The sequence below is a fragment of the Charadrius vociferus genome, unplaced genomic scaffold, assembly GCF_000708025.1.
Source record: "Charadrius vociferus isolate BGI_N301 unplaced genomic scaffold, ASM70802v2 scaffold298, whole genome shotgun sequence".
NCBI classification, from domain to species: Eukaryota; Metazoa; Chordata; class Aves; order Charadriiformes; family Charadriidae; genus Charadrius; species Charadrius vociferus.
Genome location: NW_009649936.1, coordinates 2,820,690 through 2,834,015, shown reverse-complemented (window position 1 = coordinate 2,834,015; position 13,326 = coordinate 2,820,690). Strand labels below are relative to the sequence as shown.

Genomic DNA, 13,326 nt, shown 5'->3' with positions numbered 1-13,326 from the left:
CAATGTTTTTTCAAAGAAATTAGTCAATGGATTTTTCTTTATTACTCATTTAGTTTAGTGGTCATTCATGAATATATGAATATATTTGTCAGGTTTTTATTCGTAATGAGATTTACAAAAGTGCCAAGAGAGTAGATTCAGTAGATTAACTGACTGATGAATGTTTGGCCTTTCTTTGCCAATAAAAAAATGGCTTGATAAATGTTATTATTTTTTTCCAATAAAAGACTAAGGGACTCATTCTAAAATTTACATACATTGTATGGTCACCCGGCCCCAGCTGTAGTGGTATCCAGGAGATGAAAATTGGACTTCTAAAATTTTCTCTTACATTATCAAATGAGTTATTTGTTCCTTGTTCTATTTTCATGTGCTTTCCATTACTTTGATATTAACAGCAGAAAAAGCAAGTGAATGTCTAATAGCTGAGAAATGTGAGGAAAATTAGGCATATAGCATTGTTGGGTAAAATAGGTCTAATTCCTGGACTTGACAGATGTAGGTAACACTGAGGTCCTGCATCAGCTTGCAATAAGGGCTCTGTTTAAAACTGTCTGAAGGTACCGCACCAAGTCTGAAACTGTCAAGGACAACTTGCTCAGCTACAGACTTGCGTGTCTTAAAACACTGAATGTTAGGTTGGTCATTCTGATCCCACCCTAAAGCCCTTTAACAACTACTTTGGAACACCAAAGTCCTGAGTCAGATGCTCTTGAGACACACAGTGCTTGGAGGTAGATGGTTTTATTTCAAAGAAAGTCTAAAAATAGTCATGGAATCATAGAATACAGTGTTGGAAGGGACCTCAAGGATCATCTGGTCCAACCTGTCTTGGCAAAAGCACAGTCTGGACAAGATGGCCCAGCACCCTGGCCAGCTGAATCTTAAAAGTGTACAATGATGGGTAATCCACCTCTTCCCTGGGGAGATTATTCCAATGGCTGACTGTTCTCATTGTGAAAATGTTCCCCTTTTGTTCAGTCGGAATGTCGCTAGGAGTAACTTGTACCCAATACCCCTCGTCTTTTCCATGTGACTTCTTGTAAAAAGTGGGTCTCCATCTTCTTTGTAGCCACCCTTTAAATACTGGAATACAGTGATAAGGTCTCCCCTAAGTCATCTTTTCTCAAGGCTGAAAGAAACAGTTCTCTCAGTCTTTCTCATGTGGCAGGCTTTCCAGTCCTTTGATCATCTTTGTGGCCCTCCTCTGGAATCTCTCCAGCCTGTTCACATGTTTTTTGTGTAGTTGGGACCAAAACTGAACACAGTATTGCAGATGTGGCCTGACAAGTGCTGAGAAGAGTGAGATAATGACTTCTTTATCTCTGCTGATGATACTCTTGATGCAACCCAGCATCCTGTTGGCTTTCTTTGCCACAGCAGCACACTGTTCATTCCTATTAAGCTTGTTGTCTACCAGGATGCCCAGGTCCCTTTCCACAGAGCTGCTCCCCAGCTGGGTAGATCCCAGCCTGTACTGCACTCCTGGATTATCTTTTCCCAGGTGCAATACCTTACACTTGTCCTTGATGAACTTCATAAGGCTCTTGTTAGCCCACTCTTCCAGTCTATCCAGATCTTCCTGTAGAGTGGCTCTCCCTTCTGAAGTGTCCACTTCCCCACTCAGTTTGGTGCCATCAGCAAACTTCATCAGGGAACACTTGATCCCATCATCCAGATCACTTATGAAGATACAATAAAATGTCTGCGACATCTATCACCTCATTGATTGCCAGGGTTGGTTCAGCTGATCTGGCTGACTAGCTGGGTGTCCCCTTCCTCCCTTATCAATCCATGCTTGTCTCTCCTGAAGCTGCATGCCGGGTGAAAGAGGACAGCCTTCCCTGACAGAGACATACCATTAATGGGTCAAGGGTATATGGTAGCTACACTCCCCTGCTAGAACCTCCAAACACGCTCAAAAATTAAGAGAACTGTAAGATCACTTGCTGCATATTCAAGTACTTTTTGTCAAGTAGATCCTAGCATGGCAACTTTTCCCTGAATACTCTCTGAACACAAAGGCTCTCACCCAAGAGCCTTGGCACTGGGACTCAAGCCACCAGCAGACAAGGGGATTGTCCCACACTGCACCAGGAGCTCAGGGACAGGCTGGTCTCAGGGACATGTAGTTCATGTCAGAGCACCCCTGGGGACAGCAAGAATGTGATTGCTAATCTTTGCCTTTGGGCAACATTGCAGCCTGACGCCTTATGTGTCAAATTGGCCAACCAGTCCAATATTGGAGGACAATAAGGAGCATTCTTCCAGAAATCCCTGAAAAGCCAACCTGTAGTGACGGTCCCTGGCTCCTGCATCAGCACTTCATGGCACATATGCCAGAGAAGTCATAACAGCTGTTTGGGAATGCTGTGCACTGGTTTCTGTTGAGTTAAAAAAATGTTGGGAGCTGAAAGCTACCAAAACTTGCCTGGATGCAGATAACCTCCTGTCTCTGTGTGAGCTTCCTTCAGCTTTTGGGATTGATCAGATGGCAGAAGTGGTGCCAGCAGTACCTCTCTCTCTCCCTGTGAACAACAAAAAAAATGGTGTACTGCTCCTGAAAGGTTGCTGACACCTCATGAAGACCATTTCTCTGCCCTAAAGAGGATCAGATACATCTCAGTCATCACTGATATTTACTAATCTTTTCTCCAAAATTTGCAGTCATGGGGACTCCATAGCTTCCCCAAATATCCTGTACAAGTTAAGGATCCACCATAATGCAATCTCTTTTGCTGCAAAGTGGGCTGAGTACTTCCCTCTGCCCTGCTGGCCAGGGAGAGTGATGGATAACTTGTTGCTTGATAACAGTATTTCGTACCTGAAGGGTTTCTGTGCCCATTGCTCCCTCCCCCTAACACATACACCCATCCATCTCCTGTGACCTATCTCCAGTTTGCAACAGTTCTGAAACATCGGAAGCCCCAAATAATTTTTTTTTTCCCCTTAACCCACCTCTTCCTGGTTTGCTTCTCTAATTCTTGGTGGTTCTTTTGCTCTCTCTCTTTCTGAGATCAGACAAGCCCTGAGATCTGGGCAGCACATAGGCTCTGACCATGTTTGGCTGCTGTGCAAAAGCTCATCTCTCATCTTTAATCCTCCTGGCAGTTCAATAATAATTCACCCCAAGACAGTGCGACTAACCTTTTCAGATGTTTTCTGATGTCTCACAGTAGTTCCACTCATTAAATCTTTTGTCCAGAAAACTAAACTGAAGCATATTTCCAGAAAATACAATGATGTCATGTTTTGCTTTAGCTTCACAACTTTTTATTAAAGGCAGTAAAGGATTAGAGTGGAATACATAAAGGGTTGCAGTTAAACATAAGCCAAAACCAAAGTCCCAGGTCTAAACATCCTTAAGGTTGTGGAAGTTAAATGGGAAAAGAGCATTCACATTGCCAAACCATATGCATAGAACAGGTGCCTCATTCCTCAGAAAGAACAGACATTTCTTCTGTAATTTTCTAAGGAATTATTCTAAGGATTCCATAGACTTAATTTCAGTACACCTGAAAGATCCTGCCCTAAAGTTAGTTTGAACACTCTTTCAGCATGTCAAATACAAATAATTGCAATCTTAACAGAGCTTACATCTGGAAACCTTATATCTCTGCTCCCAGACCTTCTCTGGCTAAAATCATGACACAAGATATTCCACATTCCTCTAATAAAATCTGTAAATTTGAGATATTTTTAACTGGCTGCCAAACCCTCCCCATTGTTATATCGTACCATTAATTTCTTTTCCTTTTTTCATTTCTTTTACATTAGGTGAAACTTTTCTTTATAAAATCAGTGGTGCAGCATGTTCCGTTGCTGCTGTTGAGAGGCAGGTCTCTGACTTTTCTATTGGTGTTCAGCTTAAAGACATCAGGCCAGAATTTGTTTAGCAGGCCTGAAATCTCCAATGTGGCAAAAAAGAGTAACTCAGGGAGCAGAGCACTCAGCCTGGATGAAATGAGTTGAAGCTTCGATTTCTTGTAGTGTTTGATACTGATTTTAGACACCAGAGGTCAGACACTGCTGCTGATCAGCTTAGGAAATGGGAACAGCTCTAGCAAATAACAGAAAATGAGCTTTCCTTTCAATGTGATCATATTTATCTAGCTTTTTTTTTTTTTTCCCCTATTAGCCGTTAGAAAAAGAAACTGCTCTTCTTGAAGTTCCTCCTGGCAGAAAAATAAGCCAAGCAGAAATGCCCAATTTTAAGAATTCATTGTGGTTTTGTCCCCTACACTTTCCACTTTACAGTTTCTAATAAGCCGATTGTCCTCTTCACTTGAGGATTTAATTTACCGAATCATTAAAAATTAAAGTAGTTCTTCAAATTCTCTTCCTCGCTGTGTTCAAAGTACAGTTTCAAAAGCTACTCCACTTCGTAGCAACGGGGGCTTAACAAATTCCGTCTCTCTTTCTCCACTGCAAATGCAATATGAGAAAACCGTAGTTAAGACAATGAATTTGCTCCCTGTAAAAGCCCAACACATGGGGCAGCACCTCGGCCGGCAGCAGTGCCCCTGACCTCGGGCAGAACTGGCCAGCAGAAGATACTGCCCCCAGGGCCCTCTCCCAGGGAAAGCTTCCTGCAGTTGGCAATTTGTCCTGTCCTGGCTGCTTTTTACTGAGTGTCTGGCAGAGGATGCTTCTGGAGTTTCTGTGATGCAGGAGGATGCATGTTTCTCTCTCGTATCAGTTTCTTTTGAGAAAATGCATTCTTACACACAGAAAGCTGTTTGTATATCACAGAAGGCTTTGCTCAGTGCAGCAGTGCTGTCCTTCCAGATCTCCTCTGCTGGAGAGGTCAGCATTCAGAGCAAGGGGAAAGCTGCAGCAAGGGAACAGCAGGGACTACTGCAGAGAGGAAGGAGGAATAACATTAAACCCCTTTGCCAGCCTCATTGTAAGACTCTGCCTGAATCCAAAAAGATTTTCCTCCTCTGCTTTATCTCTGTGGTCACCGAGCTTCCCGGTGATTGGTATGAGAAGGGTGGATGCACAGGTACCATCTGACAAAGCTTTGTATTTATTCTAAAATTAACAAGCGTAAATCCAATCAGGTGTATGATCAGTACTCTTTGGAACACAGCTCTTCTTGGGCTCGTTCAGCTGGTGAGGATGGCTATGCAGTTCATCACCTGAGTGCTATGACGGAAAATTGGCCTTAATGACCCCTTAATGCATTTTTTTCTGTTGTCAGAGATCTGCAGTTTTATCTTTTTGAGGAACAAAACAAGGTACAGAATAATAAATGTTCCCCTTGTGAAACTGGCGGGAGTTGATACAAATGGTGTGATTAATATGAGACCAGTTCAGAGTGAATGAGGGGTGGACAGCACATGTGAATGTATTTTGGGTAGCATAGGTATAAATTGTAGGTGGGATATCTACATGAACTACCGGTAGCAGCCAGGAGTTTATTTTGTTTTGGTTTTTGTAAATGTAACGGTCAATAGGATAGTCTTATGTGATGCAGAATTAAAAACTTGCTACAGAGCTGGGTTCAGTTTTTTAATATATCAGTGGTACCGCTCTTAAATACACAGCACTCAGTGCATTTGCCTCCCTGCTATTCTGTACTGTGAAGAAAAATGGTGATAATCTCTCTCTGCTTAAGAAAAGGGGAATGAGAAAGTTCCTGGAGCTCCTCCCTATTATCCAGCACATCTAAATGCTGTTTTCTGGACTAGTCATATCAGTGTAATTGCCTTCTCTGTGTTAGCATTCCACTTGCACTGTCAAGAATACAAAGTGTTCTCCTCCACTTGAAAGCAGCATGCTATTTCCATGTTGTTCAAAGCCTTGCTAGCTGGAGAATGAGGCCATCTTTGATCTTAAATTTGCCAAATTCCTCCCTGGAAGGCTGCAAAGTTGGCTAGAAGCGGTCTGTGCTCAGCTCTGGTTGTCCTCCGGCTTCTTACCATTATTTTACCCCTGGTGACCACGGAGAAAGGAAACTATGGTATTGTGCACATTTAGCTTTTCCCTGCCAGGTGGGAATCAGTGTGCTAAATAATGATCCATGGAGAATTCAATAAGACAGTCTAGGTCTCCTGATACTGCTGTCTTGTAATGACTGAAGCTAGTAAGGCGACAGGATGCAATGACAATGAGAAAATACCTTAAGTTAGTATAGCAAGACTGGGGTCTCTCCTCTCCAAGATAATGCAGGCACCACATTCCTCCACCACAACTTCTTCAGATACTTAAGGAACCCGTGTTTAGTAACAAATGTTTCAGGTAATGCTGAACTAACTCATAATAATCTTGTTTAGGTCCAGGGGATGAGTTTGAACAATGACTTTACCCTCTGGACAGAGGACAGCAGTAGTCTGTAAGGCATCAGATGACAGTCTGCAGAATTCTTGCTAAGGAAATGTAAACACTTCCCCACACACAGTCATTTCCACATGCACAACCCAGCAAACAAAGACAATGTAGCAAAAAGAGAAACAATAAAAAAATATTCAGAATAATTTTGGCACCACTGCAAAAACTGTTGCCTGATTCCAATGAGGCAGAGGGGTGCTTGGGTTAGAAAAGCTTCAGAAATTTGACTGTATGGTTTCCTGACTTTCTTTCTAACCTCTTTTTCTTCTGGTCTGTATACCCGACAGTAATACAGCAGTCCACTGACAAGCAATGTTTCCACGTATGTCCATTGACTGGAAAATGCTACATGAATTCTGAGTTAATCCCTCAACAGCTGACAGCCGTGACCGATTACCGTCAGAACCTGTCCCTATAGATCACACCCTAATTTAACAATAAATTACTTTAACCTCATACATCTATTTGCAGTGATTTCCAGAAAACATTACTAACTGTAAAGGAATCCTCCCATGGGTTAAGTAATTACCCTGGAGAGCTAGCTTTCACTCTTCAGCAGCGGGAGCAAATAGCATTTCTAATGAGCTGGGTATAAATAACAAGTTGAATGCTGTCAAGCATCAATATTTACTCTGCATTGGATAGAACTGCTAACTGAATTAGCCCCTTTGCAGCGAGGGGCTGGGTTTGCATGCAATTATAATCATGACATTCTCACTTGATGCCTTATTAGCTTTCTTAACACACTATAAATAGAAAATGCATATTCAGAAATGTTGCACTGAGTGGTGCCTGTCAGTTTTCTTAGATCTTCCAGTAGTACCTGTACAGATATAAAATTGAAGTTGTCCTTATACGCTTTCTACAACCTGAAGTAGCTAGTCACAAAGCTAAGGAAATTTAGATTCCAGGATGTCTAGCTTCTCTTTATAGGCAAAATTTTGTACCACCACAATACCTACTTACTTTAATAAGGTAGAACAAAGGTTAAGGATCCATCTATGAAGATCAGCTTGCTGGATCAGAGGTTTTCCATCTGTGAAGAGATACAGTTAAGATTATGTACCAAGATTATAGCATTTCCTGGTGTTGTGGTTTAGGCCAAATTGGCTACTGGGGACCTGGGGGACCCCAGATGGGACCGACAGATGCTCCCCTCTACCCCTCTTCAAAGAGAGAGGCAGAGGAGGAAAAAGAGACTTATGAGTTTAGAAGGAACTAAACTACTTTAATGAAATATTAATAATAAAATAAAAGGAAATAATGAAATATATACAAAACTGTATCAAGCTCCCAAGATGACAATCACGACACCGGCTGGCCCTGAGGCAGTCCCAGTGCTGGACTCAGTGACGGACGGGAACTGGATTCCAGATCTGCATTCAGGATCGGGATCAAAGGCAGACGAACAGAGTCCTCCTTGGACGTCAGCCATTGAAGAGAAAGAGAGCTGACCCTTTGATCCTCAGCTTTTATACTGAGCATGAGGCAGATGGGATGGAATACCCTGTTGCTCAGTTTTGGGTCACCTGCCCTGTCCACTCCTCCCTGCCGGTGGGACCCCTCTACACTTTTCCGCTTCCAACCCTCCAACGGGGCAAATAACAAAGTTGGTTGGCCTTGGGTGTTATAGCATTATGTATAAGCAAGGTCCTCTCTGCATACCATGCCTGGGCATCAGAAGTAAACATAGGTCTTATAATTCTGAGAGTGAACATTGTCTGCAAGATATGCTGTTAATTCCAGTAGTTAGAAGAGGCCCAGCTAAGAAGCAAAGTTACTGAACAAAATTGGTCCTGTTTTACCTCAAACCAGGACACCTGGCTGAAGTTTTTTATATGTGGTTTTAGAGAGGAGGGGTTTTATTCTCTTTCTCTGTGACATTTTTCAATGGCTTATATAGATAGCTGCTGTAATTAGAAAAATAGATATGTGTTCACATACTGCAGTGCCAGATAGTGGTCTGCGCTGCTGAGGGCAGGGCAGGGGGGACGGAGACTGTATAGCCATACATCTGCTCACGCGTCACGCCACTATCTAGACCTGGGGCACATCAGGCAGTGCTAACTGCATCGGACTACAGCTCATTCGCTCTCCACTTCACTAAATTCACAGGTCTACTGTGTATATCCGTGAAATCCTTCACATGTATATTATTTATATAGTGAATAATAATTTGGCATGAGTTATGTCTTCAGCATTGACAGTTTATAATGATACACTGTTTGGCAATTTCACTGGCCACAGATTAGCTATTTTCATATGCATGCAGGTTGAGGGTGATACATCACAAAAGTTTAACCATCAGAGGCAGCTTCTGCTTCGGGGCCCTCTGAAGCAGAGTCTTTACCTCCTTAGGGGTGGGGGCACAGCCCTCTAAACCCTCTCCCCTGGCATGGGCAGCATGGAGGCTGCTTCTTAGCACAGGGTGTCCGCCTTGGCCCACAGAGGCCAGAGCAGCACACTCCGCTTTTCCTTTTTGCTCCTCCTTCTAGGATGACTGAGTCCCTGCCTTCGACCACTCTTAACAAATCTTGTTTTTCCAGTTCCAGGTCCTCCTGCTGGTGTTAAAGCAGCTGCGGCTTCAGCCTCCACCGTCTTCGTGTCCTGGCTCCCTCCCCTCAAGCTGAACGGCATCATTCGGAAATACACTGTCTTCTGCTCACACCCCTACCCCACAGTAAGTCCCACAGGGCAACCACAGAAGGGCAGCGCTGACTCCTGGGGCTACAACTGTGTGTCTGCAGGTGCTCAGTGCTTGACGCTTTCCTTGCCACTTCCTTTCCTGCCTTTTGTTCTTTCCCCTAAGCAAGGGCGAAGGGAGATCCTGGGGCTACAGCGTGACTGAGATTTGGTTTGGTTTTTTACCACCTATTAAACTTTTGCAGTACTTAGAACTTACTGCAGAGTGCTGACTTAGAAATCATGTCAAAACTCACAACTGAAGTTAAGTATCTTTTAAGCCACAGGGTTTTTTTCAGAAATTACTCAGTGACCTTTTACAGGACCAGCTGCAAGCTATGTAGAGCCCTGTTGTAGCTGGAGGCACATATTTATACACCCAGTCGCTGAATCTGACTTGTGTTTTCATGCAAGTTCCTACCTTTTTGGCTTGAGTATTCATGTGTGAAGTTGCATAATGACTTATGAAGGAACATATTTGCTTGTGAATAAGCTTATTTGTGCCTGGAGTACTTGCCCACTCTAGGTCTACATGCTATTACTTATTGAGAAAGTGACAAAAGAAAAACAGAATTGAACGTCAGGTATCTTTCTCTCTCTCTCTGAGTCACAAAGGAATCCAGCTATCTTTAAACACAAGGGTCAATGGCTCTTTGTAAATACCCATGCATATTTATTTTAATATGCATTGAAAAAGTACTTACTCAGTTTTTATCCAAGGTTTTCATTTAGTTTTTAAGCAGGACTTCCCATCAAAGGTAGCATTGCAAGTTGCAAAACACACAGGGAAAATATTGTTCCAGAAGTAGGAGGAGTTTGACAGGGAAATTTCCAGAAGTGCCTCAGTCTTGCTTTCAAAGCCAGCTGAGAGAGAGGAAGGCCAGAGGGTATGTCTGCATGGGATCCTGTGGGCAGACACAGCCTCACCCAGCCCACTCCCAGTCTTCCAGCAAGTGAACTAATTCTGCATGTATTCAAGGGGAGAGGGGTAAAATGCATGTGTCTGTTGATGGCTATGCTTAAACTGATACATCCTCTTACAAGCAGGGTTTATTAGTCACATCCAAAGCTAAGGGTTGGAGATCTTTGCTTCATTTATGTTTTGGGACTACTGACTCCTAACTCCATTAATTTAATAATTGTAGCCATGCGAATCAAACTATCTTGTGCAAACTGTTTAACTGTAAACTAGACAGAGATTTTTCCATCATGGTTCATACATTTCTGTGGCACACAGTGGGTTAAAGAGGTGGGAGTTTACAGAACTGGACCTTGCCGTTCAGGCTCTGGTCTAAGCGGGGACCAAGCACTTCCCTGGGGGTCTGGAGAGAACACCAGGTGGTGCTGGTGGCTCTTGCTAGTTACTTACCATGCACAAAGCTGCAGTGTTTCTTCCTGCAGCTTTGCTAGCAACCTTTTTTTTTGTATGTTTACATCACCAGGATAATAAACATCATCAGCTAAAATTTTTTTTCTCTAATATGCAGTTCTCTCATATACAAAATTATTTTTTTAAGCCTGTTTATGGTATGGTTACCTTTTACAGTACCTCAGTGATGGACAACAACAAGAATAGTTATTCTTTTTGCTAGTCTGGGCCTGTACTGAATTTTACTGCTGTATTTTTGTGGTGTTCATTATGAGGGTATCGCTGTATACTTTAGCCCAAGGTAGAGGCACTCGGAGGTGTTTGTGATTTCTATTAAGTGTTAATGTGTACATATATAGTTATCCTGTTGTTATCTAGTCCATGAAGGGGGTGTGTGTACATATATATATACATACACATATGTGTACATATATGTACAATATGTGTCTATGAGGAGAGTCCCTGTACCACTTCTTGTTAGTGTCTTGCAGATCAGCATGAGCTGTGACTTGCAGAACAGGTCTTCTGTATCAGCCCTGTGTGGTGAGTGAGGCAGTCAGCACATGCAGTGGTCAGTTTCCAGAAGCCAAGTTGGACATCTCTAAAGAAGTGCAAGTACTCAGGACACATTCAGTATAGGATGCATTCCTCCAACTTTATTTCTAACAAAATGCTTTGTTATCTTTTATCCTTAAAAGGATTGTGAAATAAAAAGTTGTTTTATTCAGAGCTAGCTTTGCAGTCTGCTGCAGACGTGTGTTAACACTTCTGTGCAGATATAGTCTATATATCGCAAGGAAGTTCTTGTATGGTTCACTGTTGGCAGAGACAAGTAGCTGTCAGCAAAAGTGGTCTTAATTTAGGGTGGGGAGGGGAGTGAATAGAAGACCTTTGTCTTTCTCATCTCTTCTGCCACCAGAAGTAGCAAGTGCTGTAGTTGGAGGTATAGTGCCATAAAAACATCCTGAACAGACTTCTTCCTTCAGTCAAAGCCCTGGATGCAACATAACTTTTCTAAAAGTCTGCCATTTAAGCAGAAAGATAAACTCAGTTTTTAAGCATCAGTGAGGAGAAAGAGAAAAGGGCAGTGATAAAGTAAACCTATGGGAAGGCTATATTCTTTGCAGATTGCATTTTACAAGCAGTGTGTGTGTGTTGAGAACAAGTCGATACAGTGCACTTCAGACACTTAGGCTAGTCCTTTACACAAGAACACTGCTTTGGTGTTTGTGTCATCAACAGGAAAACAAATTAACTCTCTTATGCATATTTTTACTACAAAGCACAGCTGTCATATGACCCTGATGTATTTATTATAAGATGCAGATTTGCTACCTTTTGCACAGTTCAGTTTGCTTTGCATGGGCAGAAGCTGTTAAAACTTCTGCTGCCCCTCTACAGAAGGATGCAGACATCTCCTTTTTAAATATTTTGTATCCTAAAGACAACATTTGCCTGGGATGTTTCAAGCCACAAATATGATTAATGTATGAAAAATAAAAATGATTCTCCAATGCAAACTATTCTTTAGCCAGGAGAAGAGAAGGCTCCAGGGAGGTCTTATTGCGGCCTTCCAGTACCTAAAGGGGGCCTACAGGAGAGCTGGTGAAGGACTTTTTACTAGGGCATGTAGTGACAGGACAAGGGGGAATGGATATAAACTAGAAGAGGGCGGGTTTAGATTAAACATTAGGAAGAAGTTTTTCACTTTGAGGGTAGTCAGGTGCTGGACCAGGTTGCCCAGAGAGGTTGTTGAGGCCCCATCCCTGGAGGTGTTCAAGGCCAGGCTGGACGTGGCCTTGGGCAACCTGGTCTAGTGGGAGGTGTCCCTGCCCATGGCAGGGGGCTTGGAACGCGATGATCTCTAAGGTCCTTTCCAACCTAAACCATTCTATGATTCTATGATTCTGTGAAGATAGAGGGTAAGCAAGGATCCAATGTCACACTGTTTAATTGTTGTGCCTATATTATTTATAGGCATTATTAGGCAGAACTTTCTGTTATATTCTTTTATATTTTTCCTATATTCTGCAAATATATAAAAAAAATACAGAAATATGTCTTAATGAGTCCTTCATTCTTCAAATATAGGACACAAAACATACCAGATTTTACGTTAAAATAATTATCATAGCCTATGTTCCCACAGTTCTTCACTTCATTTCCTCCCACATCCACTTCCAACTCGTAGGAGCTGGCTTCTCAAGACCACCCGTAATGGTCCCATGTTGGCCAGCGTCCTTCTAGGTGTGCTTATCCACAGTATACTGGCAGGATGCTCATCATACGCATTCTGCCCAGGCCTCAGGGAAGCAACAGGCAGTGCTAGCAGCTGCAGTATGGGCTGCCATGCTATCCTGTCAGTGTAGGTTTTCCCAGTGGTTCCATAAACATTGCACATGGTTTGAGTCCTAGCAAACAAGCTGGGGTGGTTTGGCTTCTGCTTGGTAGTGGGGGGAGCCGCCTTAGATGGTTGCTCCAACACCCATTGCCTTGAGTTGTAGATGTGTGTACATATAAATGTATATATGTACATACACGTATGTGTACATATATGTACAATATGTATCTATGAGGAGAGTCCCTGTACCACTTCTTGTTAGTGTTTTGCAGATCAGCATGAGCTGTGGCTTGCAGAACCAGTCAAAAGGGCAAAAGAAAATTATATTTAGATGATTTCTGAAAAAAAAACCAAAACAAAACACCAACCTCTTGTTTCATGCAGGTCAGTACACTACATAAGGAGGAATCAATGGGATCAGATTAAATAAAATTTAGATGGCAGAAAGTGCCTGGAAAAGGTCATTGTGACACAAAGCATGCAATGGCTAGCCAGCCTGGGAAACTGTAATCTCAGAACGGGTAAAAAGCAACACAGAAAGAAGCATGGCGTGTGCTGAAGGCAGGGGAATGAAGGTTAAGAAGAAGGATTTCCTGGTGCA

General features: G+C 42.6%; 1 protein-coding gene across 1 annotated transcript in view; it reads left to right on the top strand.

Moving 5' to 3' along the window:
- DSCAM (Down syndrome cell adhesion molecule) overlaps positions 1-13,326 on the top strand; it is a 413,961-nt gene that overhangs the window by 324,868 nt on the left and 75,767 nt on the right. The window contains exon 20 of the mRNA XM_009891369.1: positions 8,880-9,013. Within this exon, the coding sequence (XP_009889671.1) occupies positions 8,880-9,013 (134 nt within the window). The remainder of the gene's footprint in view (positions 1-8,879; positions 9,014-13,326) is intronic.